The sequence below is a fragment of the Neoarius graeffei genome, chromosome 17 (assembly GCF_027579695.1).
Source record: "Neoarius graeffei isolate fNeoGra1 chromosome 17, fNeoGra1.pri, whole genome shotgun sequence".
NCBI lineage: Eukaryota > Metazoa > Chordata > Actinopteri > Siluriformes > Ariidae > Neoarius > Neoarius graeffei.
Window position 1 is genome coordinate 49,639,710 of NC_083585.1, and position 26,635 is coordinate 49,666,344.

The 26,635-nt window shown below is 40.8% G+C and overlaps 1 protein-coding gene and 1 pseudogene across 1 annotated transcript; both read right to left on the reverse strand.

Moving 5' to 3' along the window:
* Nucleotides 1-5,077: 5,077 nt before the first annotated feature.
* Nucleotides 5,078-6,130, reverse strand: LOC132864766 (olfactory receptor 10A2-like; annotated as a pseudogene).
* A 14,732-nt stretch (nt 6,131-20,862) lies between these two features.
* Nucleotides 20,863-21,924, reverse strand: LOC132864767 (olfactory receptor 10A2-like). Its single transcript, XM_060898182.1, has one exon. It carries the CDS (start codon nt 21,907-21,909, stop codon nt 20,863-20,865), a length of 1,047 nt encoding a protein of 348 aa, XP_060754165.1. The 5' UTR covers nt 21,910-21,924.
* Between the last annotated feature and the right edge of the window lie 4,711 nt (nt 21,925-26,635).

A 26,635-nucleotide genomic window follows, 5' to 3' on the forward strand; every position in this document is an offset into this window, starting at 1 on the left:
CAGCCTATATGAACAATTCCAGTCCACTTTCCATCCCCGCCACAGCACAGAGACAGCCCTGATAAAGATCACAGATGACCTTCTCATGGCATCTGACTCTGGTTTGATTTCTATCCTCATCCTCCTTGATCTGAGTGCGGCCTTCGACACCGTTTCTCACCCCATCCTCCTCAGTAGACTTTCTTCCATTGGCATCACTCACACTCCCCTTCTCTGGTTCCACTCTTACCTCTCTGGCCGCACTCAGTTCATTCAGCTCAAGTTCTTTACTTCACAGTCCTCCCCCGTTACTTCAGGTGTGCCTCAGGGCTCCATCCTGGGGCCCCTCCTCTTCATCATATACCTCCTCCCCCTCGGCAATATTTTCTGTAAATATGGCATCCACTTTCACTGCTTTGTGGATGACACCCAGCTCTATCTTTCCAGTAAACCAAACTCCACTCTCCCTCCCTCTTCCCTTACCCACTGCCTTTCTGAATTCAAATCCTGTTTCACCGCAAACTTCCTCAAATTAAACAGTGATAAAACTGAATTTCTTATTATTGGCACCAAATTCTCCCTATCCAATGTTGACAGTTTTTCCCTCACCATAGACAGCTCCACAGTGTCCCCCTCCCCTCAGGTTAAGAGTCTGGGTGTCATCCTCGATAGCTCACTTTCTTTCCACTCCCACATCAATAACATCACTCGGTCTGCATATTTCCATCTATGCAACATTAATCGTCTCCACCTCTCTCTCACTCCTCACACCACTGCCATCCTAGTTCACACCCTTGTCACCTCGTGTATTGATTACTGTAATTCACTCCTTTTCTGTGTCCCCCACAAATCCCTCCATAAGCTTCAACTGGTCCAAAACTCTGCAGCCCGTATCATCACCCAAACCCCCTCCTTTCACCACATCACCCCCATCCTCCAGCAGCTCCACTGGCTCCCAGTCAAATTTCGTATCACATTCAAAATCCTTCTTTATACATTCAAAGCTATCCACAACCTCGCCCCCTCTTATCTCGTTGATCTCCTCCGCATTACGACCCCCTCTCGTTCCCTCCGGTCTTCCTCCTCCCTTCACCTCTCAATGCCATCCGCCCGCCTCAGCACCATGGGGAGCAGAGCTTTCAGCCGCTCTGCTCCCCAACTCTGGAACTCTCTTCCACCAGACATCCGTAACATTGTTTCTTTATCCCAGTTTAAATCAAGACTCAAAACTCATCTGTTTAAATCTGCATATTTGCTGTAATTTCATTGTTTTCTTTTTTATTGTCTGTTTATCTGTAAAGTGTTCTTGAGTGCTGTGAAAGGCGCTGCCAAATAAAATGTATTATTATTATTATTATTATAAAGTGCTCTGACTTGGACTGGTGTCCCAGACAGGGTGAATTAGGGATCCTACCTTAAAATATATTATTTCAAGTTTGCATTTTGAATTATTCCTATTTATTTTACTGTTGTTGTTGCCTCACAGCAAGAAGGTTCTGGGTTCAAGCCCAGTGGCGGATAAGGGCCTTTCTGTGTGGAGTTTGCATGATCTCCCCATGTTTGTGTGGGTTTCCTCCGGGTGCTCCGGTTTCCCCTACAATCCAGAGACATGCAGGTTAGGCTAATTGGTGGCTCTAAAGTGACCATAGGTGTGAATGTGAGTGTGAATGGTTGTTTGTCTCTATATGTCAGCCCTGCAATGATCTGGTGACTTGTCCAGGGTGAACCCTGCCCCTTGCCCATAGTCAACTCGGATAGGCTCCAGCTTGCCTGCACAGGATCAGCGGTTACAGAGAATGGATGGATGGATTTTATTATTATTATTATTATTATTATTATTGGGCAGCACGGTGGTGTAGTGGTTAGCACTGTCACCTCACAGCAAGAAAGTCCGGGTTCGAGCCCCGTGGCCGGCAAGGGCCTTTCTGTGCGGAGTTTGCATGTTCTCCCCGTGTCCGCGTGGGTCTCCTCCGGGTGCTCCGGTTTCCCCCACAGTCCAAAGACATGCAGGTTAGGTTAACTGGTGACTCTAAATTGACCATAGGTGTGAGTGTGAATGGTTGTCTGTGTCTATGTGTCAGCCCTGTGATGACCTGGCGACTTGTCCAGGGTGTACCCTGCCTTTCGCCTGTAGTCAGCTGGGATAGGCTCCAGCTTGCCTGTGACCCTGTAGAACAGGATAAAGTGGCTACAGATAATGAGATGAGATTATTATTATTATTATTATTATTATTATTATTATTATTACTACTACTACTACTACTACTACATGTTGCAGTATCATTATTTATTTATCATTCCATATATATATTTTGCCTTTTCTTATTTTATAGTTTTATTCTTATGTATGTCCAGCACCATTGCTTTTTCTTGTGTACTATTCTTCTTGTGACTGTGCTTTATAAATAAAATTTACTTACCTTGCAGGAGCAACTTTGCACTAAGATCAGTTATCAGATGCTGGAATATTAGATTTCACTTTATTTATTGACACATTTTATTCAGATGCATAACAGGTACGTGTTTGAACAGTTGTATAGTTAATATATCAACACTGCATTGATATCTTGCAAAATGGCATCAATAATTATATATCTATTCATTTACAGATTGTAAGATTGATGAAACAGTGTCAAATTAAGAATTTGTAGTTCCTTTGAATGCTCAGAAAACTTTCTTGGCATGGGAAATGAGTTCTTTTGAGAAAATACCTGATAAACACTATATAATCAAAAAAGACTGCTGTCACAAGATTACAAAACAGCATTTGTTTCGCCAGAGTCTGTCATAACTAAAATAAAACTTACTTTATTTTATTTTTCACCAAAAGAAATGGTATTACAACTTTTGAAGAGAGCTGTACTTGTTGTAGTTAATAGAGTTGACAGAAATGTATCACAAATTACACTATATGGCCAAAAGAATACAGACACCTGACCATAACACACATATGAGGGTCGTCCCTAAATTGATGCCAAAAAATTGGAAACACAATTACCTAGAATATCTTTGGATCCTGTGGCATTAGATTTACTTTCACCAGAAATAAATGGCTTAACTCAAACCTGTTACAGCAAAGTGACATCCATAAAGACATGGTTTGTCCAGTTTGGTGTGAAAGAACTCAAGTGGCCTGCACAAAGCCCTGACATCAAACCTACTGAATACTGAGGGCAGCAAGGTGATGTAGTGGTTAGCACTGTCGCCTCACAGCAAGAAGGTTCTGGGTTCAAGCCAGGCGGCTGGTGGGGGCCTTTCTGTGTGGAGTTTGCATGTTCTCCCCGTGTCAGTGTGGATTTGTTCTGGTTTCCCCCACAGTTCATAGACATGCAGTTAGGTTAACGTGGGGTGGCCTTGGGCTGAAGTGCCCCTGAGCAAGGTACTTAACCCCTGACTGCTCCCTGGGTGCTGTAGTGTGGCTGCCCACTGCTCTGGGTATGTGTGCATATGTTCACTGCTTCAGATGGGTTAAATGCGGAGGATGAATCTCACTGTGCTTGAAGTGTGCATGTGACAAATAAAGGTTTCTTCTTCTTCTAATGGTCAGGTGTCTACATACTTTTGGCCAAATAGTGAATGTGTAGTATAAAATGTGCAACAATAATTTGTACATTTGTAACATATCTTAACATATGACATGAAGTAAAAATAAAAAATGTGTTGATGGAATATATCTAAATTCTGCCAGAACTTTTTCACAGTTACAGATGAAATTATATGGTCTGCCTGTAGTTTCCTGGTCTTAATTTTGTTGCAGATTGTTGTGCTTTCTGTGTAAGATCCCCTATGATAGGGAGCCAGTATTTTTGCTCTATGGCATTAAAACAAGTAATTGCCAGGCAAAACAAACCTCGCCTGGCAGCACTTATTTTATATCTATATGTTGATAATTGTAATATTTCTCAATAATTAGCTGTCAGATTATCATCCTATGAAAATCCATGACCTTGAGTTTAATATTTCAGTCATTCAAGGTCAAAGGTCATGGCGGCAATTGAAAGCCCACATGGCACTTCCTATAAGTAGATAATGGTAAATATATGTTTACCATCAACTGTTTTCAAGTTACAGCCCTCTGAAAATCCGTGACCTTGAGTTTGACCTTTCAAGGTCACTCAAGGTAAAAGATCATGGTGCCAAATGAAAGGTCATATGGGAGTTCCTATATGCTCATAATAGTAAACATCTGTCTATTGGCAACCGTTTTTGAGTTATAATGAAAAATATGTTATTTTGACTGAAAGGTTGACCTTTCTGCCATGACACGTTCTTATGTCTTGGGCCAACTGTCTTTCTTTGAGAATCCATTCTAATAATATTGTATCCCCTGAAATATTTATCTTGAACTTAATGGAAATGAAAATAAAAATTTGATGGCAAAAAAAAAGGTTGACCTTTACGGTGACCTTGGCCTTCACCTTGACCCGATTACCCCCAAAATTGAATCAGGTAATCTACGAATGATTGCCCACCTACCCTGAAAATTTCAAGTCAATCGGTGCAACCGTCTAGATGCTAGCTTGATAACAGACAGACACACAAACAAACAAACCATACTGATTACAATACCTCACCCAGCTTACTCCGTCATGGGTGAGGTAATTATAGAATATGAATGAAGTGAATGGAAATGCTCAAGCTTCATTCTAGCACACAGTTTGCGAACACAAAAATGGTACTTTCTGTGTTCTCACTGTCCTGATTCATTTCTGTGGCTCTTTATTTGATCTTTGATTGTATGAATGTTTGTGTTTAAAGAAGACAACCAAGAAATCTGAGTTCTCCAATCTCATGTAAAAATGGTTTGTATGGGTGTAGGTTTATTCCAACCCACTGTCCTGATTCATTTCTGTGACTCGTTATTTAACCTTTGATCGTACAAAGACAATAAATCAGAGATCTGCATTTGTGTGTGTGTGTGTGTGTGTGTGTGTGTGTGTGTGTGTGTGTGTGTGTGTAGGTTTATTCCAACCAAATCAAACAAACACCTGACAGTTGTTTCATTTGTGGCTCCTAATTGACTGAAATAACATCCAGACACACCTGGCCCTTTGCAGACATACTTGAAGGCCCCTGAAAAAAAAATAAATGGCTGTTTTCACTTTGCTAAAATCTGCACTTGAGAAATTGTAGTTTTCATTTTAAGCATTTTCACTATGAAGTTTCTGAATTCCTTTGTGCTCAAGGCATAAATGATGGGATTTAACATGGGTGGAATTGTGAATGATAGTGAAATATTAATTATCCGAGCATTAGGATGGAGAGAGAATAGTACATCTGCAATGTATGTACTTGTTATAGGAAGGAAATATATTCCTACAACCAACAGATGAGAGATGCATGTTTTGAACGCTTTAAGACGGCCCTCCCATGTTGTTATCTGTATTAAGGCCAACAGAATGCCTAAGTATGATACAACTATTTCAGTCAATGCTACATAGAAGTATATTACAATAGAAAAGCTTGCCATGAAGTAATTCATGCTATTGTCATTACAAGCAATTCTAAAAATTGGTCCATGGTCACAAAAAAAGCTTTTTACCTCATTGGTTTTACAGAATGAAAGTCATGTAATCAACACCACAGTTGTTCCGATTACAACAACATTAAATATCCATATTGCTGTTAAAGTAGCAAGCATGAAAGAATTATTTACAATCACATGGTATCTCAGAGGAAAGCAAATGGCAATAAAACGATCGTATGCCATGACAACAAGAGTTAAGCACTGTCCAGCAGAAAAGAAATAAGTAAAAAACATGTTCGCCAAGCAAGCATCATAGGATATGTTCTGTGACTTAAAAAGGAAAGTCTTCACAAGGTTAGGAATCAGTGCATTTGCTTCACCAAAGTCTGACAAAGCTAAATTAAAGATCCCCATGTATTTAGGAATATGCAGAGTTCGGTCAACTAATATCATGAAAAGGACGAGTGAGTTCCCACACAGTGAGACAATATAGACAAAGATTAAAAAAATAAAGTAGTATTGACTGAAAGGTATTCCAGAAAATCCACTGATGAAAAAGTACTCTGGACGCACAAATGATGCATTTTGTAGTAAACTGGAGTTCATTTCACTCATGATGATATAGATTTTAATGATGTTCACGTCCTTCCCAACTTGAAATGACAGACATAATGACATAAATTTAAAAAAAATGCACACATATTCAGCATCATAGAAATTGTTTAAATTTAAATGATACAGTAATCTAAGGACTAACAGCATGAAAGGACCATTTACGCTTACCTCAGTTTTAACAGTGAAGCTGTTAGAGTGAAAACTGGATGCAGACTCTTGAAATAATTAAATTTACTCTTGCTCTTTGTTTTGTCCTTCCTTATACCTTGTTGCACTACAGATTCTACTTGTGTGCATACATGATACGTCGAGATGTTGAACCATATTTTCTCATGTGATAGCTCAGAAAGTAATGTATAGCCTACCTGCTTATATTTTCTGGTTTTATAGCCCCATTTCATTGTTTAGTTTTGAGACTACTCTTTTGGGAACAAGGGGAAGGACTAATACGTAATGACACATAAAATGTTGTGGACTATCGGGAAAAAGAAAACACTTGAAATAAATAATCAACTGGGAACAATTATATAATATGTTCACAAGATCTGAATGAGATATACTTGTTTTCATTTTTGAAAACATGAATAGTGGCTTCACGAGCCGATTGTTATGAAATCTTATTGTTGTCTAGCAAGGTCCAGCAGGACCCTAAAAATATTGCTTAAGCTACAGTGGAGTGGTTTAAAGGGAAACATTTAAATGTTTTGGAATGGCCTAGTCAAAGCCCAGCCTTCAATCCAATTGATAATCTGTGGCATAACTTGAAGATTGCTGTACACCAATGCAACCCATCTAACTTGAAGGAGTTGGAGCAGTTTTGCCTTGAGGAATGGGCAAAAGTCCCAGTGGCTAAGCTAATAGAGACATACCCCAAGAGATTTGCAGCTGTAATTGCAGCAAAAGGTGGCTCTACCAAGTATTGACTTTGGGGACTGAATACCTATGTACACTCCAGATTTCTGTATTTTCATCTTAATTATTGTTTGTGTCATAATAAAAAAATTAAAAAAAAAAAAAATTGCATGTTTAAAGTGATAGGCATTTTGTGTAAATCAAATTGTGCTAACCCCCCAAAAATCCATTTTAATTCCAGCTTGAAATGCGACAAAACAGGAAAAATGTGTGTGTGTGTGTGTGTGTGTGTGTGTGTGTGTGTGTGTGTATGAGAGAGACAAATCAAAGCTTTCTTCTTCTAAATTTGATCCTAATGCAATGCACTGATGAACTGTGTGTGGCTCGATGTGGCACTGGGGTCATAGTTGAGTGCCAGTTTGTGAATGGAGGGCGAGGCCAGGGAAGGTGAGTGGCAGAACAATAACACCTGTGTTTGATTAATGTTGTTTGTGTGTGCATGTGTGTGTGTGTGTGTGTGTGTCTGTCTTCCAGTCACAGCTGAGGGCTAATAAGGAGGGAGAAAGAGGAGAGGAGCAGAGTCTCTCTGTGAATGTGTCTGAGTATCTCCGTGTCAGATGGAAACAAAGCTGAAAATCTAAAAATAGAAAATAAAAAAGCTCATCAACTAAACAGGACCCAATGCTTCAGTGTCCCACCTTACTGTAGGGAGTGCTACACTGGTGCAAAACCAAGGAACCTGAAGCGAACTGCCGACATGGAGTCCTCACCCTTGAAGGAATTCATTCATGCCCTTGTTGCTGCCCAAAAGAACCAGCTCCAGGTGCTGGTCACCTTGCGTAATGAGTAGGAGCAACATTTCAAACTGTTGCTGCGGGCCCAGCAGGAGGATTTATGGGCATTCTGGAACCTGTTCACATTGGCGGATACCCCAGCTGCAGTGCCTGCAGGCTTCTCCCAAGTTACACTGATGAAGATGGGTCCTCATGATGACCTTGTGATGCCCAAACATTTGCTTGTGACAGAGTTCTAAAAATAATTTTTTAATAATAAACATGGCATACAATATCGAAACTAAATTTTTGGAGTCAGTTGAATCTGAGGCAGACAGCAAACATCTTAAGCAGTGTAAAATGATTAATGATCATTATTTTGTGTTTTATGCATGTTTGAAAAAAAATTAACACAGATTACTATTAGAACCACTAAAATACTGGAAATCTCCAGCTCAGACTGACTGAACTACTGATTAAACTAATCCTCCAAAAGAGAAAGGAGTGAATCTTTACCATGATCAAAAGTTTCATTGACCCCAAATCTGACCTGCTGAATGAGCGCTGCTACTGAAAGGATTCACGGACTCAAGGGGCACAGATCAGGATCAGCACACACAACTGCAACTATGACTTACACAATTTCCTCCATGAATGCTTCCCCATTTGAGAAATGTATTTATCAATGTTAATGAACAGCCAATCTCATAACTACCACCTTTGGTCTTTTGATTAACAGTCATATGATTACCAGAAGCATCACCATTCAATATTGTTAGCCAGTGTGCACCAAGTAGCTTTTGTACATAATGCTTTTGGTACAACCCAAGCAAAGACCATAATGAGTGATTATGATTTCACAAAGTTCACATACTAGGATTTATGATGCATGATGATGAAAAGTGTCCTAAATTCAAAGCCATTGTTTAATTGATTACAGGCTGCGCTTGTATTCTTGACATACTCATCTGTCCATGAGAGCTTGCTTAGTAATTGAAAGCATCTTTGATAATGGCTTCAACAGCTCTTTTTCTTGAGGACTCTGAAGAAAAACCATCTCTTTTCAGACATCCTGGTGAACTTCTACCGCTGTACCTTCGAGAGCATTCTAACCAACTGTATTACAGTCTGGTATGGGAACTGCTCTGTTTCGGACCAGAAGGCCCTGCAGAAGGTGGTGAAAATCGCCAAGTGTGTCATGGGAGCCTCACTTCCTGCTATTGAGGACATCTACAGGAAGCGATGTCTCAGGAGAGCCATGAACATCAACAGACTCCTGCCTCTCAGCACACAAACTGTTCACTTTCCTGCCCTCTGGAAAGTGCTACAGGAGCCTTCGGACCAAAACCACCAGGTTCAGGAACAGTTTTTCCTTCAGCTGTCTCACTGCTGAACTCCACCCCCAACTCTTAGGTGTTTGTTAGATTTGGTTGGAATAAACCTACACACACACACACACACACACACACACACACACACACACACACACACTCACTCACCAACCCCCCCCGACCAAACTGAATTGACTTGAACTGACTTCACTGCACTATCTGGATTATTCGTCCATGGAAACACCTGGAATTAACCCGAGCGACAGTGGGACCCAGACCGCGGAGATACAGACGGAGGAAGCGAGGCAACAGGGCAGGCTGCCGAACGAGGCTGCGCTGCGCTGCGCTCCACACTGACCGGCCGTTCCAAGCTTACTCCTCATCAACACCCCCTCTCTTGTCAACAAAATGGATGACTTGAGACTCCGATTTGTGAATAACCAATGGGACAGCTGTATAACAATAATTTCCGAGACATGGCTGCACGGAAACATCCTAGATGCAGCTGTGGAACTACAGGGGCACAGCGTCTACAGAGTAGACCATACATCAGAGGCCAGGAAGAAAAAAGGATGTGTGTGTGTGTGTTTATATGAGAGACGATTTTTGCACTGATGTCACTGTGATGGAAAGACATTGTTGTACGTACTTAGAGTTTCTGGCGCTAAAATGCAGGCCATTCCACCTCAGCCATGAGCACAGTGCATTGTTTGTTTTGACTGTGTACATTCACCCACGAGTTAATGCAAAGTTAGCCATGAGCAGGCTGCATGAGGTGATCAGTAAACAACAATACAGGCTACCAGACAGTTTCATCATTGTGGAGGGGGATTTTAATCACACAAACCTGAAGTCTGTGTTACCCAAATTCTACAAAAACATCCACATGGGGACACAGAATGGAAAAACACTGGATCAGGTTTACACCAACTTCAAAGGTGCCTACAAAGTCTGCCCAGCCCCCCACCTTGGGCAATCAGACCACTTGGCTCTGTTTTTAACACCTTCTTATCAACCTCTCATCAGTAAAACAAAGATCCAGGTCAGGACAGTTCAGATCTGGTCTGAGAAGACTTATATAGCACTGCAAGACTGTTTTGAGGACACAAGGTGGGAGATCTTTGATCAGGAAGACAGAACAATATGCTTCCATAGTAATGGACTATATCAAGTTCTGTGTTGGGACTTCCACCAAAACCAAAAACATCAGAGTGCCCCAAAACCAAAAGCCCTGGTTCAACAGCACTGTTTACAGTCTTCTGAAAGCCAGGAATGCAGCGCTGCGATCAGGTGACCAGGAGACCTACAGGAGATCCAGAACAGATCTGAGAAAGGGGATCACTGCTGCCAAAAACAAATATAAAATGCAAATCGAACAGCATTACAAAGACAACAACACCCGCAGCATATGGCAGGGCATCAGAACAATTACTAACTACAAACAGAACCCCTGCCCACCCTCTACAGTCGACCCCTCCATCCCTGATCAGCTGAACGCCTTCTTCTCCCATTTTGGCAGCAACACCACCAACATGAATGAGCCATCCCCAGCATCCCTCACCCACAGTCAACGTCCCTCACATGTCTCCAGCCCCCCTCAGAAAGAGAGACATCCAATGGTATTGCACCAGTACCAGGTTAAGCAGGCCCTGCTCAACATCAATGGCAGGAAGGCAACTGGTCCGGACAGGGTCCCAGGATGTGCTCTAAAAGCATGTGCACACCAACTGGTGGCTGTTTTCACTGGCATATTCAATAAGTCACTGAAGGAGGCCATAGTCCCTTCCTACTTTAAAGCTGCAACCATCATCCCCATCCCAAAGCACTCAGCAGTCACATGCTTGAATGATTATTAGTCTGTTGCACTAACACTGATAATCATGAAATGCTTTGAAAGACTGGTGATGAACTACATCAAAGCCTCCGTCCCTGCTGACCTGGACCAGTACCAGCTTGCCTACAAAACCAACAGGTGCACTGAGGATACCATCTCCCTCATGCTCCACACTGTACTGACTCACCTGGAGAACCCTGACACCAATGTGAGGATACTGTTCATTGACTTCAGCTCAACCTTCAACACTGTCAATCCGAGCAAGCTGGTCAACAAGCTGCTGTCTCTGGGCCCGGACCACCACCTCTGTAGCTGGATTAAGGACTTCCTCTCCAACAGACCACAGCATGTGAGACTTGGAGGCCTCATCTCATCTAACACCATCTTAAACACTGGCACCCCCCAAAGCTGTGTTCTTAGTCCACTCCTTTACTTACTCTTTACACAGGACTGTTCTCCCATTCATAACTCAAACCAAATATACAAGTTTGCAGATGACACAGCTGTGGTGGGGTTGATAACCAACAGAGATGAGGCAGCCTACAGAGAGGAAGTTCAGGCCCTCATATCTTGGTGCCAGAAAAATGACTTGCTCCTCAACACCAACAAAACAAAGGAACTTGTCATTGACTTCAGAAAACAACCAGATAAAACAAATGCCAGCCTGGTGATCTCTGGAGAGGAGGTGGAACAGGTGGGGAGCTTTAAGTACCTCAGTGTTCACCTCTCAGAGGACCTGACATGGGGCGTGAACACCAGAGAGGTGGTGAAGAAGGCCCAGCAGAGACTCTTCTTCCTGCGATCCCTAAGGAAAACTGGGCTCTCACAGAAGCTCCTTACCAACTTCTACCAGTGCACCATACAAAGTGTTCTGAGCTATGGATGCATAGTATGGTTCTCCAGCTGCACCTCAGAGGAGAGGAAAGATCTGCAGCGGATCATCAGGACTGCATCAAAAATTATTGGTACCCCTCTCCAATCCCTGGAACAGATCTACTCTGCCAGGCTGAGAAACAGAGCCACAAAGATTAGGACTGACTGCACTCACCCGGGACAATGTCTTTTTGACACCCTTCCCTCTGGCAGGCTTAGGGTCATAAAGTCACAAACAGCAAGACACCAAAATAGCTTCTTCCCCAGGGCTGTCAAAGCTCTGCTGGAGGTCTGATCCAGACTTGGACTCTCACTCTGCACCTTACTGTGTTTGGCTACATTTATTGATATGCTGCTGTGATCTGAGCCCTCAAACAGTGTTTCATTGTATAGTAATGTGCAATGACAATAAAGAATCTATCTATCTACAGTGGTGCTTGAAAGTTTGTGAACCCTTTAGAATTTTCTATATTTCTGCATAAATATGACCTAAAACATCATCAGATTTTTACACAAGTCCTAAAAGTAGATAAAGAGAACCCAGTTAAACAAATGAGACAAAAATATTATACTTGGTCATTTATTTATTGAGGAAAATGATCCAATATTACATATCTGTGAGTGGCAAAAGTATGTGAACCTTTGCTTTCAGTATCTGGTGTGACCCCTTTGTGCAGCAATAACTGCAACTAAACATTTGCGGTAACTGTTGATCAGTCCTGCACACTGGCTTGGAGGAATTTTAGCCCATTCCTCCATACAGAACAGCTTCAACTCTGGGATGTTGGTGGGGTTCCTCACATGAACTGCTCGCTTCAGGTCCTTCCACAACATTTCGATTGGATTAAGGTCAGGACTTTGACTTGGCCATTCCAAAACATTAACTTTATTCTTCTTTAACCATTCTTTGGTAGAACGACTTGTGTGCTTAGGGTCGTTGTCTTACTGCATGACCCACCTTCTCTTGAGATTCAGTTCATGGACAGATGTCCTGACATTTTCCTTTAGAATTTGCTGGTATAATTCAGAATTCATTTTTCCATCAATGATGGCAAGCCGTCCTGGCCCAGATGCAGCAAAACAGGCCCAAACCATGATACTACCACCACCATGTTTCACAGATGGGATAAGGTTCTTGTGCTGGAATGCAGTGTTTTCCTTTCTCCAAACATCACGCTTCTCATTTAAACCAAAAATTCTATTTTAGTCTTATCCATCCACAAAACATTTTTCCAATAGCCTTCTGGCTTGTCCACGTGATCTTTAGCAAACTGCAGACGAGCAGCAATGTTCTTTTTGGACAGCAGTGGCTTTCTCCTTGCAACCCTGCCATGCACACCATTGTTGTTCAGTGTTCTCCTGATGGTAGGCTCATGAACAGTAATATTAGCCAATGTGAGAGAGGCCTTTAGTTGCTTAGAAGTTACCCTGGGGTCCTTTGTGACCTCGCCAACTATTACACGCCTTGCTCTTGGAGTGATCTTTGTTGGTCGACCACTCCTGGGGAGGGTAACAATGGTCTTGAATTTCCTCCATTTGTACACAATCTGTCTGACTGTGGATTGGTGGAGTCCAAACTCTTTAGAGATGGTTTTGTAACCTTTTCTAGCCTGATGAGCATCAACAACGCTTTTTCTGAGGTCCTCAGAAATCTCCTTTGTTCGTGCCATGATACACTCCCACAAACATGTGTTGTGAAGATCAGACTTTGATAGAACCCTGTTCTTTAAATAAAACAGGGTGCCCACTCACACCTGATTGTCATCCCATTGATTGAAAACACCTGATTCTAATTTCACCTTCAAATTAACTGCTAATCCTTGAGGTTCACATACTTTTGCCACTCACAGATATGTAATATTGGAACAGTTTCCTCAATACATAAATAACCAAGTATAATATTTTGTCTCATTTGTTTAACTGGGTTCTCTTGATCTACTTTTAGGACTTGTGTGAAAATCTGATGATGTTTTAGGTCATATTTATGCAGAAATATAGAAAATTCTAAAGGGTTCACAAACTTTCAAGCACCACTCTATCTATCTATCTATCTATCTATCTATCTATCTATCTATCTATCTATCTATCACCATTTGCACTACTGTTTATTCATATCACATTTTGTATATACTGCAAATATCTATATCATACCATTGCACTATAGCACATTCATATCGCACATTTGTACATACTGTAAATATTTATATCATATCCTTATACCATTCCATACCCAGTAATTTCCGTACATTTATATTTATGGATATTACTCTTGTATTATTTACTGCTGTGTACTTCTGGTAAGATGCAATCTGTATTTTGTTGCCTTATACTTGTGACATGTGCAATGACAATAATGTTGAATCTAATCTAATCTAATCTAATCTAATCTAATCTAATCTAATCTAATCTAATCTAATCTAATCTAAACATCTTGAATATATCAGTTGAGTGTCATGGGCTTGACAGTGCTGCTTGTGGGCAGCATCGCAGCTTCAGGGTCCCTGGTTTGATCCTGAGCACAAGTTACTGTCTGTGCACTGTCAGTTTTGTATCTTCTTCAAATTTCCTCTCACTAACCAAAAGTATCATTATTTATGTATAGTTCCTTGTATATATTTTAGTCTTTTGTTATTTTACAGTTTTATTCTTGTATGGACAACACTATTATTTACTCTTGTGTACTATTGTTGTTGTGAATGTGCTTCATAAATAACATTTACTGACCTTGCAGGAACAAGTTTGCAATCAGTGGTGGGTTTCCCAAAAGCCTCTTCACGCTAAGAGCAGCTTAACTAGGAGAGAGTGTTCATTATGCTGCTCGCTCTATCATTTAACAATGATCTTTGTGCTATGATGCTTTCGGGAAACTCAGCACAGCTCAGTTATAAGATGCTAAAATATTAAGATTCACTTTATTTCTTAATAAATTTTATTCAGCTGTATAACAGGTACATGTTTGTACAGATGTATGGTTAAAATATAAAAATTGCATGAATAATTATATTTAACAAGACATAAATAATTATATGTCTATTCATTTATAGATTTTAAGATAGCATTAAAACATGAATCAAGTGAATGGAAATGCTCAAGCTTCATTCTAGCACACAGTTTACGAACACAAAAATGGTACTTTCTGGGTTCTCACTGTCCTGATTCATTTCTGTGGCTCTTTATTTGATCTTTGATGAATGAATGAATGAATGAATGAATGCTTTATTTCAAACATATCAAAGTAGTACAAAACAGAAGAGAAGGAAAACAAACACAAAAAACAAAAGAACAAATAAATTAAAAAACAATGGAACAATATTAACTTAACATGTTTGAAAAGGAGTAGGAAGAAGCATTAGCTTATTTAATCCTACCCCTTTTCCAATTAATTAATAATACTATTTACTATTTACTTCCTGTGTGTGTGTGTGTATATATATATATATCATTCATCTCATTATCTCTAGCCGCTTTATCCTTCTACAGGATCGCAGGCAAGCTGGAGCCTATCCCAGCTGACTACGGGCGAAAGGCGGGGTACACCCTGGACAAGTCGCCAGGTCATCACAGGGCTGACACATAGACACAGACAACCATTCACACTCACATTCACACCTACGGTCAATTTAGAGTCACCAGTTAACCTAACCTGCATGTCTTTGGACTGTGGGGGAAACCGGAGCACCCGGAGGAAACCCACGCGGAGAACATGCAAACTCCACACAGAAAGGCCCTCGCCGGCCCTGGGGCTCGAACCCAGGACCTTCTTGCTGTGAGGCGACAGCGCTAACCACTACACCACCGTGCCGCCCCTATATATATATATATATATATATATATATATAATTTATTATTTATTTATTTATTTTTATTGTTATTATTTTTATTTACTATTTTTAAATCACATACTCCTAAACACAAGTAATTTAAACATATTTACCTGTACTAACAAAATAGAAATTAAACAAAATAAACAAAGTAAATACAAATATGTGCAAAAGCCCTAGTGCTCGTCCCACCCTTTTTCCTCACTGTACCTAGTAAATACCATGTGTTTTGTACCGCTGTTTGAACATACTCATGCTTGGACATTGCTTCAGCCCCCCCGACAGTCTGTTCCACAATTTCACTCCACATACTGAGATGCAATGTGTTTTTAAGGTTGTGCGAGCAAAAAGATGTTTAAAGTTAATTTCCCCCCTCAAATTATATCCCCCCTCTTTCTGAAAAAAAAAAAACAGTTTTTGAATGTTCACTGGAAGTAGGTTGTTTATTGTTCTATACATGATTTGTGCTGTTTGAAAATGAACCAGATCTGTGAGTTTTAGTATTTTTGATTTTAAGAATAAAGGATTAGTATGTTCTCTGTAACCAGTGTTATGAATTGTCCTTATGGCTCTTTTCTGCAGTATAATCAGTGGTTGTAATGTACATTTATAAGTATTACCCCTAATCTCTACATAGTAATTTAAGTATGGTAATATTGGTGAGCTGTAAAGAAAGTGGAGTGATTTGTAGTCCAGAAAGTGTTTTGCCTTACTCAGTACTGAAATGCTCTTTGGTTTGTCCGTGTTTTATGTGAGATTTCCATGTTATTTTATCGTCCACAATAAACCAAGAAATTTATTTTCATATACCCTTACAATATCAACCCTGTCTACCTGTATTAGTGCTTGAGTATTCCTTTTACAATTCCCGAATAACATGAATTTAGTTTTGTTAAGGTTTAAAGATAATTTGTTTCTGTCAAACCACTTCTTTAATTTAGACAGTTCTGCAGTGATCATCCCCAGAAGATCCTGTAAATTACCCCTGAACAAAAAAAATTTTGTGTCGTCTGTAAATAAAACTAATTTTAATAACTTAGAAACTTTGCAGATATCATTTATTTTATTTTATTTAAATGTTTATTTGATGTGGACATAGCAATTACATTGGACAAACCAGATGCATTGTTTGAGTGTTTTAGCACAAGTGCTAATTCGCAACACCAGTCCACAGGAGGCTTTGAAAAGACAGAACAAATGAAATATAAAGAATAAAAAAAATGGAAAAACAATCAATTATGTAGAGAATGAACAGTTTTGGACCCAATACTGACCCCTGGGGGACACCACAAGCAATGTCCAAGCATGAGGAAGTGTAATCTCCCAACTTCACAAACTGTCTCCTGTCCCTTAAATAACTTTTCACCCAGTGCAAAACTATCCCCCCGATCCCATACCGTTCCAGTTTATTGATTAATATATCATGATTGATTGTGTCGAAAGCTTTCTTGAGGTTGATGAATATTCCAATTGCGTACTGTTTGTGATCTATAGCGTTAGCGATTTCCTCAACTTATTCCATATGCCAGTGCTGTTGAACTGTTTGATCTAAATCCGTATTGACTGTCAGAGAGTAATTTATGCTTATCCAGGAATTTGTCTAATCTGTTGTTGAATATTTTTTCGAGAATTTTTGAGAATTGTGGTAAAAAAGAAACAGGCCTGTAGTTTGTGAAGTGGTGTCTATCCCCAGTTTTATACAGCAGCACAACTTTAGCTATTTTCATTTTGTTTGGAAATTTGCCAGTTTGGAATGATAAGTTACAGATGAAAGTTAATGGTTTTGAAATTCCCTCAATGACCCTTTTCACAATTTTCATATCAATGTTATCACAATAAGTAGATGTTTTATGTTTACAGGTTTTTTTTACAATATCAATTATTTATTTTTCTTCCACTGCTGTGAGAAACATTGAGCTTTGATTTCTATCTATAAGGTTATCATTCCAATTCTGCGATGACGATGGATCAGGGATTTTTTCTGCCAAGTTTGGTCCAACACTTCCAAAAAAAAATGATTAAAACTATTAACTATATCATCTATATTGTCTTTCTTAATGTTGTTATCTATAAAGTACTGAGTACATTGTCTAGAGCCATTTTTGATTATATTATTTAATAAATCCCATATTCCTTTAATATTGTTTTTATTTTTATTTTCATGATAGTATTCCTTTCTGGTAGCTCTAATAATATTGGTTAACTTATTTTTATATTTTTTATATTTATTCTCTGCCTCTTTAGTTTTCTGTTTTATGAATTCTCTATACAGCGTATTTTTCTTTTTACAGGCATTTTGTAATCCCTTCGTGATCCATGGTCGATCCGTGTATTTATGTTTCCTGCTATATTGTTTAATTGGACAATTTTTATAATTTAGTGATGTAAATATCCTCAGAAATGATGTAAATATCCTCAGAAATGTTTCATATGCATTGTCAATATCATTATTCTTGTACAACCCCGATTCCAAAAAAGTTGGGACAAAATACAAATTGTGAATAAAAACAGAATGCAATAATTTACAAATCTCAAAAACTGATATTGTATTCACAATAGAACATAGACAACATATCAAATGTCGAAAGTGAGACATTTTGAAATTTCATGCCAAATATTGGCTCATTTGAAATTTCATGACAGCAACCTGTCTCAAAAAAGTTGGGACAGGGGCAATAAGAGGCTGGAAAAGTTAAAGGTACAAAAAAGGAACAGCTGGAGGACCAAATTGCAACTCATTAGGTCAATTGGCAATAGGTCATTAACATGACTGGGTATAAAAAGAGCATCTTGGAGTGGCAGTGGCTCTCAGAAGTAAAGATGGGAAGAGGATCACCAGTCCCCCTAATTCTGCGCCGACAAATAGTGGAGCAATATCAGAAAGGAGTTTGACAGTGTAAAATTGCAAAGAGTTTGAACATATCATCATCTACAGTGCATAATATCATCAAAAGATTCAGAGAATCTGGAAGAATCTCTGTGCGTAAGGGTCAAGGCCGGAAAACCATACTGGGTGCCCGTGATCTTCGGGCCCTTAGACGGCACTGCATCACATACAGGCATGCTTCTGTATTGGAAATCACAAAATGGGCTCAGGAATATTTCCAGAGAACATTATCTGTGAGCACAATTCACCGTGCCATCCGCCGTTGCCAGCTAAAACTCTATAGTTCAAAGAAGAAGCCGCATCTAAACATGATCCAGAAGCGCAGATGTCTTCTCTGGGCCAAGGCTCATTTAAAATGGACTGTGGCAAAGTGGAAAACTGTTCTGTGGTCAGACGAATCAAAATTTGAAGTTCTTTATGGAAATCAGGGACGCCGTGTCATTCGGACTAAAGAGGAGAAGGATGACCCAAGTTGTTATCAGCGCTCAGTTCAGAAGCCTGCATCTCTGATGGTATGGGGTTGCATTAGTGCGTGTGGCATGGGCAGCTTACACATCTGGAAAGACACCATCGATGCTGAAAGGTATATCCAGATTCTATAGCAACATATGCTCCCATCCAGACGACGTCTCTTTCAGGGAAGACCTTGCATTTTCCAACATGACAATGCCAAACCACATACTGCATCAATTACAGCATCATGGCTGCGTAGAAGAAGGGTCCGGGTATTGAACTGGCCAGCCTGCAGTCCAGATCTTTCACCCATAGAAAACATTTGGCGCATCATAAAACGGAAGATATGACAAAAAAGACCTAAGACAGTTGAGCAACTAGAATCCTACATTAGACAAGAATTAGTTAACATTCCTATACCTAAACTTGAGCAACTTGTCTCCTCAGTCCCCAGATGTTTACAGACTGTTGTAAAGAGAAAAGGGGATGTCTCACAGTGGTAAACATGGCCTTGTCCCAACTTTTTTGAGATGTGGTGTTGTCATGAAATTTAAAATCACCTAAGTTTTCTCTTTAAATGATACATTTTCTCAGTTTAAACATTTGATATGTCATCCATGTTCTATTCTGAATAAAATATAGGATTTTGAAACTTCCACATCATTGCATTCCATTTTTATTTACAATTTGTACTTTGTCCCAACTTTTTTGGAATCGGGGTTGTATATAGCGTCCCAGTTTTGCACTCGCAAGTCATTCTTAAATGCATTCATGTTTTCCTCTGTCCTCAATCGTCTATATTGGTCTTGTATCTGGATGATTTCCTTTAAAATTGCCGTCATAAACTGTAAAAACTGGTAGGTGGTCACTGATGTCAATGATAAGTAATCCGCTCACAGTATTGTTTTCAATGTCATTAGTGAATATGTTATCGATTAATGTGGAACTGTATGATGTGATTCTGCTAGGTTTGGTGATTTTTGGATAAAGACTCATACTATACATTGTATTAATGAATTCGTCAGTCATTTTATGCTTCTTAGGATTTAAAAGGTCAATATTAAGATCACCACAGATGAAAATAACTTTCTGATTCATCCTCGAAAAGGATGCTTCGATCCAGTCCTTGAATAAGTCCATCCTAGAACCTGGTATTCTATATATACACAGCTGATTATTACATTTTTGTTTTTTTCTGTACAGATTTCAATAGTTATACATTCTAACAGATTGTCAATTGCAGTTGAAATATTTTCCAATATCCTATAATTTAAATTTTTGTCCACATATACAGCCACACCTCCTCTGCCTATGCTCTTCCTGTTTACATAGTTGAATTCATATCTATCCATCTCAAAATCCATCCCCTTATCAGCATTGATCCAAATTTCTGATCTTGCAATAATTTTGAACGGTTTTGTAAACTGACTTAAGTAGTCCTTAATGTTATTAAAGTTTGCATAAATGCTTCTGCTGTTGAAATGGATTATGGATAATTTGTTGTCAGTTCTAACAGTCTGATTGTATTGTTTGTTTGTATAATGATAGCAGTTGTCATTAATATTGAAAAAGAAGTTGTTGTCCAGATCTATATCGTTTTCTATATCCAGTAAATTATAATTGGAATATTGAAAGGTTTTTAGCTCCATATTGTTATGATCAGGAATCCTTTGAGATGTGCCATCATTAACTCCAGAAACAGGTGAATGAGTTATTTCCAATGATGTCATGGTTGTGTGCTGTGAAATGTGCATTGATTGTATGAATGTTTGTGTTTAAAGAAGACAACCAAGAAATCTGAGTTCTCCAATCTCATGTGAAAATGGTTTGTATGGGTGTAGGTTTATTCCAACCAAATCTAACAAACACCTATGAGTTGTTTCATTTGTGGCCCCTCATTTAATGGAATGATCTGCAGACAAACTGGCCCCTTGCAGACATGCTTGAAGACCCCTGAAAGAATTAAAATGGCTGTTCTCACTTTGACAAAGCCTGCACCTGAGAAATTGTAGTTTTCTTTTTAATAATTTTCACTATGAAGTTTCTGAATTCCTTTGTGCTCAAGGCATAAATAATGGGATTTAACATAGGTGGAATTGTTAATGATAGTGAAGTATTAATTATCCGAGCATTAGGATGGAGAGATGATAGTGCAGCTGCAATGTATGTACTTGTTATAGGAAGAAAATATATTCCTACAACCAATAGATGAGAGATACATGTTTTGAACGCTTTAAGACGACCCTCCCATGTTGTAATTTGAATTAGGGCCAACAGAATGCCTAAGTAAGATACAACTATTCCAGTCAAGGGTACATAGAGGTATATTACAATACCAATGTTTGCCATGAACTGATTTAAGCGATTGTCATTACATGCAATTTTAAAAATTGGTCCATGGTCACAAAAAAAGCTTTTTACCTCATTGGTTTTACAGAATGAAAGTCGTGTAATCAAAACCACCATGGTGCCTACTATCATAATATTAAATGGCCATATTGCTGTTAAAGTTACAAACATGAAGGAGTGATTTACAATCGCATGGTATCTCAGAGGAAAGCAAATAGCAATAAAACGATCATATGCCATGACAACAAGAGTCAAAGACTGTCCACCAGAAAAGAAAAAAGTAAAAAACATGTTCGCCAAGCAAGCATCATAGGATATGTACTGTGACTGAAAAAGAAAAGTCTTCACAAGGTTAGGAATCAGTGCATTTGCTTCACCAAAGTCTGACAGAGCTAAATTAAAGATCCCCATGTATTTAGGAATATGCAGAGTTCGGTCAACTAATATCATGAAAAGGACGAGTGAGTTCCCACACAGTGAGACAATATAGACAAAGATTAAAAAAATAAAGTAGTATTGACTGAAAGGTATTCCAGAAAATCCACTGATGAAAAAGTACTCTGGACGCACAAATGATGCATTTTGTAGTAAACTGGAGTTCAAATCACTCATGATGATGTAGATTTCAATGTTGTTCACGTCCTTCCCAACTTGAAATGACAGACATAATGACATAAATTTAAAAAAAAAATGCACACATATTCAGCATTATAGAAATTGCTTAAATTTAAATGATACAGTAATTTAAGGACTAACAGCATGAAAGGACCATTTATGCTTACCTCAGTTTTAAAAGTGAAGATGTTACAGTGAAAACTGGATGTAGATTATTGAAATAATTAAATTTACTCTTGCTCTTTTGTTTGCCCGACCTTATACCTTGTTGTCCTATTGGGTCTACTTGTGTGCATGCATGATATGGAGAGATGTCGAATCATACTTTCTCATGTGATGGATCAGAAAGTAATGTATAGCCTACCTGCTTGTACTGTCTGGTTTTATAGCCCCATTTCATTGTTTACAAGGGAAAGGACAAATACATAAGGACTCGTGAAATGTTGGGAGCATTAGGAAAAGGAAAACACTCTAATAAATAAAGAAATCATCTGGGAACAATTATATAATATGCTCACAAGATTTGTCTGCGATATACTTGTTTTCATTTTTGAAAACATGAATAGTGGCTCCACTAGCCAATTGTTGTGAAATTGTATTGTAGTGGCAATTCAGAGCTTCACAAAACATATGCTTTTTTTGTGATCAGTGTTTTTGGATATTCATTATTTTTTAGCCAACTTGATTGGTTAATTAAGATCCATTCCCAAAAGAATTAAGAAGGATTAAGCCTGCATGTGGATGCCATGTTCTTCATGAATGTTAATTAAATAATTATAAGTGTTTCTGGAGATGTTGATGTTGAGGCCCGATAGCAGTTTTTTGAAGATGGGCAGTGGGTGGGGAGTGGTACAAGGACACCCACAATAAACATTATATGATGAGAAAAAATCCAAAGTGCTCAGGAATTGATGAAAAAAGAAAGAAAAAATAAAAATTAAAAAATTGAAGGTACACTTTGGTATAGGGAATGCAAAAACCTTTGAAGAAAGAAGGTATCCAAGGCACGCTTTGTATCCAACTATATAAAAAGCCTTTATTTTACATGGCTATTTCATACAGAAAACATGAGCTGTATATATACATATACACATACGTACATTGCTGCTCAGCTCATGTTTTCTGTATGAAATAGCCATGTAAAATAAAGGCTTTTTATATAGTTGGATATAAAGAGTGCCTTGGATTCCTTCTTTTTTCAAAAATAAACATTATATTTTTGCGTCTTGTGAATCCATTCATGTGTTAAATTGTTTGTTCAGTGTTGCAATCGATTAGGGTGGGTGGAGCACAGAAGCACAGCAGGACAGAACTGAGTTGTCAAACTCTTTATTATAGCTTTTCAGCTTTAAACAATACACACACACACACACACACACACACACACACACACACACACACACACAAACCTCCTGGCTGGAGAGAGTCTCCCTCCTCTGCTCTCTCTCTCCTTTTTTATAGGGCGTGGTCACTGGGGAAGACACACAAACACAGGTTAACTAACATCAGGTGTAGTGATTCTGCCATGTACCTTCCCTGACTCCGCCCTCCGTTCACAGACCAATGCTTGACCACGCCCCCGCTGCCACATACCCCCACTGCCCAACTCAGGCCGGGGAGCCGTCCGACCTGCAGCCAACTCCCCCCCGCCCCCCTTGACGGGAGAGGAAATCCGCCACGACCATCTGTGCCGCCGGTCTGTGGATCACCTTTAACTTAAACGGCTGGCATGCCAGATACCAACGGGTGATACGCGCATTGGCATCCTTCATGTGGTGGAGCCACTGGAGGAGCGCGTGGTCCGAACAGAGGGTGAAAGGGTGTCCCAGTAGGTAGTAGCAGAGGGCAAGGACTGCCCACTTGATGGCCAGGCAATCCTTCTCTATAGTGCTGTAGCAGCCTTCACACACCGACAGCTTCCTGCTGATGTACAGCACTGGGTGGTCCTCCCCCTCCACCTGCTGGGACAGAACGGCCCCCAGCCCCCTGTCCGATGCATCCATCTGCAAAACAAAGGAGAGAGTGAAGTCCGGGGAGTGTAATAGTGGCCCCTCATACAGTGCAGCCTTTACCTCAGAGAAAGCACGCTGGCATTGCTCTGTCCACTGGACCGGATCTGGTGCCCCCTTTTTAGTGAGATCAGTCAGTGAGCTGGTGACGTCCAAATAATTAGGTATAAACCTACGATAGTAGCCAGCCAGCCCCAGGAACTGTCTCACCCCCTTTTTGGTCTTGGGCCTTGGGCAGGCCGCAATCACTGCTGTCTTATTAATTTGGGGACGCACCTGCCCATTGCCCAAGTGGAAGCCCAGATACCGTACTTCCACCCACCCAATTGCACACTTCTTTGGGTTGGCTGTGAGACCTGCTCGCCTCAGCGACCTAAGGACGGCCCTCAGGTGTTGTAAATGCCGCGGCCAGTCATTACTATACATAATAATGTTGTCGAGGTATGTGGCCGCGTAGGTGGCATGGGGGCGGAGGACCCTTTCCATAAGCCGCTGGAACGTAGCGGGCACCCCAAACAGCCCAAAAGGAAGTGTGACAAACTGGTATAAGCCAAACGGTGTGGAAAAGGCCATTTTCTCTCGGGATAATGGAGTCAATGGGATCTGCCAATATCCCTTTGTCAAATCCAGTGTTGAATAAAAATGAGCCGTGCCTAGTCAATCAAGCAACTTGTCAATATGAGGCATTGGGTACACATCAAATTTAGACACTGCATTGACTTTTCTGTAGTCCGCACAGAACCGGACCGACCCGTCGGCCTTGGGAACCAAGACCACTGGGCTGCTCCAGTCACTGTGGGACTCCTCGACGATGCCCATGTCGAGCATGACCTTGAGTTCTTCCCGAACCACTTTTTTTGTGTTCGGGCAGTCTGTAAGCGGGGCTGCGCACTACCACCCCTGGGGGCATCTCAATTTGGTGTTCTATGAGGTGGGTGCGGCTGGCAAGGGGTGAGAGTACATCAGAAAATTCTGCCTGCAACTGAGCGACGTCCGTGAGAGAGAGGTGGTCTCCACAGGGGACCGGAGCGGTGGTCGATGTCAATTTTACTTTTTGAACCTCTGGCCCCAGCTCCGCCTTCTCTGGAACCACCGACACTAACGCCACGGGGACCTCCTCATTCCAAAGTTTTAAGAGATGGAGGTGGTAAATCTGTAACGCCCCACCCCTGTCTGTTCATCGCACCTCATAGTCGACGTCCCCGACTCGACGTGTGACCTCAAAGGGTCCTTGCCACTTGGCGATCAATTTGGAGCTCGACATGGGCAACAGCACGAGCACTTTATCTCCCGGTGCGAACTCCCTAAGGCGCATGCCCCTGTCGTACAGGCAGATTTGCCATTCTTGAGCCTGCCGCAAATTCTCCTTGGTTAGGTTCGTGAGTGTGTGGAGTTTTGCGTGCAGATCAATAATGTACTGAATTTCATTTTTGCTCGGTGAAGGTCCCTCCTCCCAATTTTCCCGCAGTACATGTAGGATGCCACACGGCTTATGCCCATATAATAATTCAAATGGGGAGAACCTCATGGAGGCTTGTGGGACCTCTCACACTGTGAAAAGCAGGGGCTCGAGCCATTTATCCCAGTTACGTGCGTCCTCGCTTACAAATTTTTTTAATTATGTTTTTGAGGGTGCGATTAAACCGTTTGACTAAGCCGTCTGTTTGTGGGTGATAAACGCTGGTGCGGATCGGCTTGATTCCCAGTAACCCATACAGTTCGCGCAGTGTGCGTGACATAAACGTAGTGCCTTGATCAGTCAGAATCTCTTTGGGGATTCCGACTCAGGTGATGATGCAGAAGAGCGCTTCCGCAATACTACGTGCGGAGATATTGCGAAGTAGCACTGCTTCTGGATATCGCATTGCATAGTCCACCAGAACTAAAATAAAGCGATACCTTCGTGTTGACTGATCTAATGGCCCGACGAGATCCATCCCAATTCTTTTGAATGGGGCTTGATTAATGGTAGAGGGCACAAAGGCGCTTTTGGAATGGCCGCTGGATTTACTAACTGTCATTCGCGGCAGACCGTACACCACCTACAGACATCGCCGCGAATCCCTGGCCAATAGAACCGGGCCATTATTCGGGCTAGTGTCTTATCCTGCCCTAAGTGTCCAGCCATGGGATTAAAGTGAGCCGCCTGGAATACCAATTCCCGGCGGCTCTTTGGGATCAAAAGTTGTGTTATCGGCTCCTTAGTCTGAGTGTCCTGCATCACTCGGTATAATCTATCCCTCATAATGGAGAAATAGGGGAAGGACAGGGCGGCATTTGGCTGGAGCGTTTGACCATCGATTACTCTCACTTGGTCAAACACATGCCGCAGAGACTCGTCTCACGACTGCTCTAATGGAAAATCCGCAAGGGATTCCCCGAGAGAGGGAGGAGGAGCCGGTGGCTCCTCGCTCTGACGCGGTGATGTCACAGATGGCTCTGTGACAGCTGCTCCTGCCAATGCAACACCAGGAACTCCCCCCGCTAAACTACGGCAGGACCCACTCTTCACTAAATGAGTCATTAGCTCCCGAAATCCCGGCCAATCAGTCCCCAAAATTATTGAGTGGGTAAGGCGAGGATTAACCGCCGCCATTACTCTAAATTTCTCCCCTCGAAATAGAATCTGGACTGACACTAAAGGGTAGTTGTGAACATCCCTGTGCACACACAACAGCTTCACTAATTGTGCTCTCCCCAATGCCTCGTCTGATTACAGCCGGAGTCCACCAAAGCCTGATACATATCCCCTTGGATACTCACCGGTATGCGATACG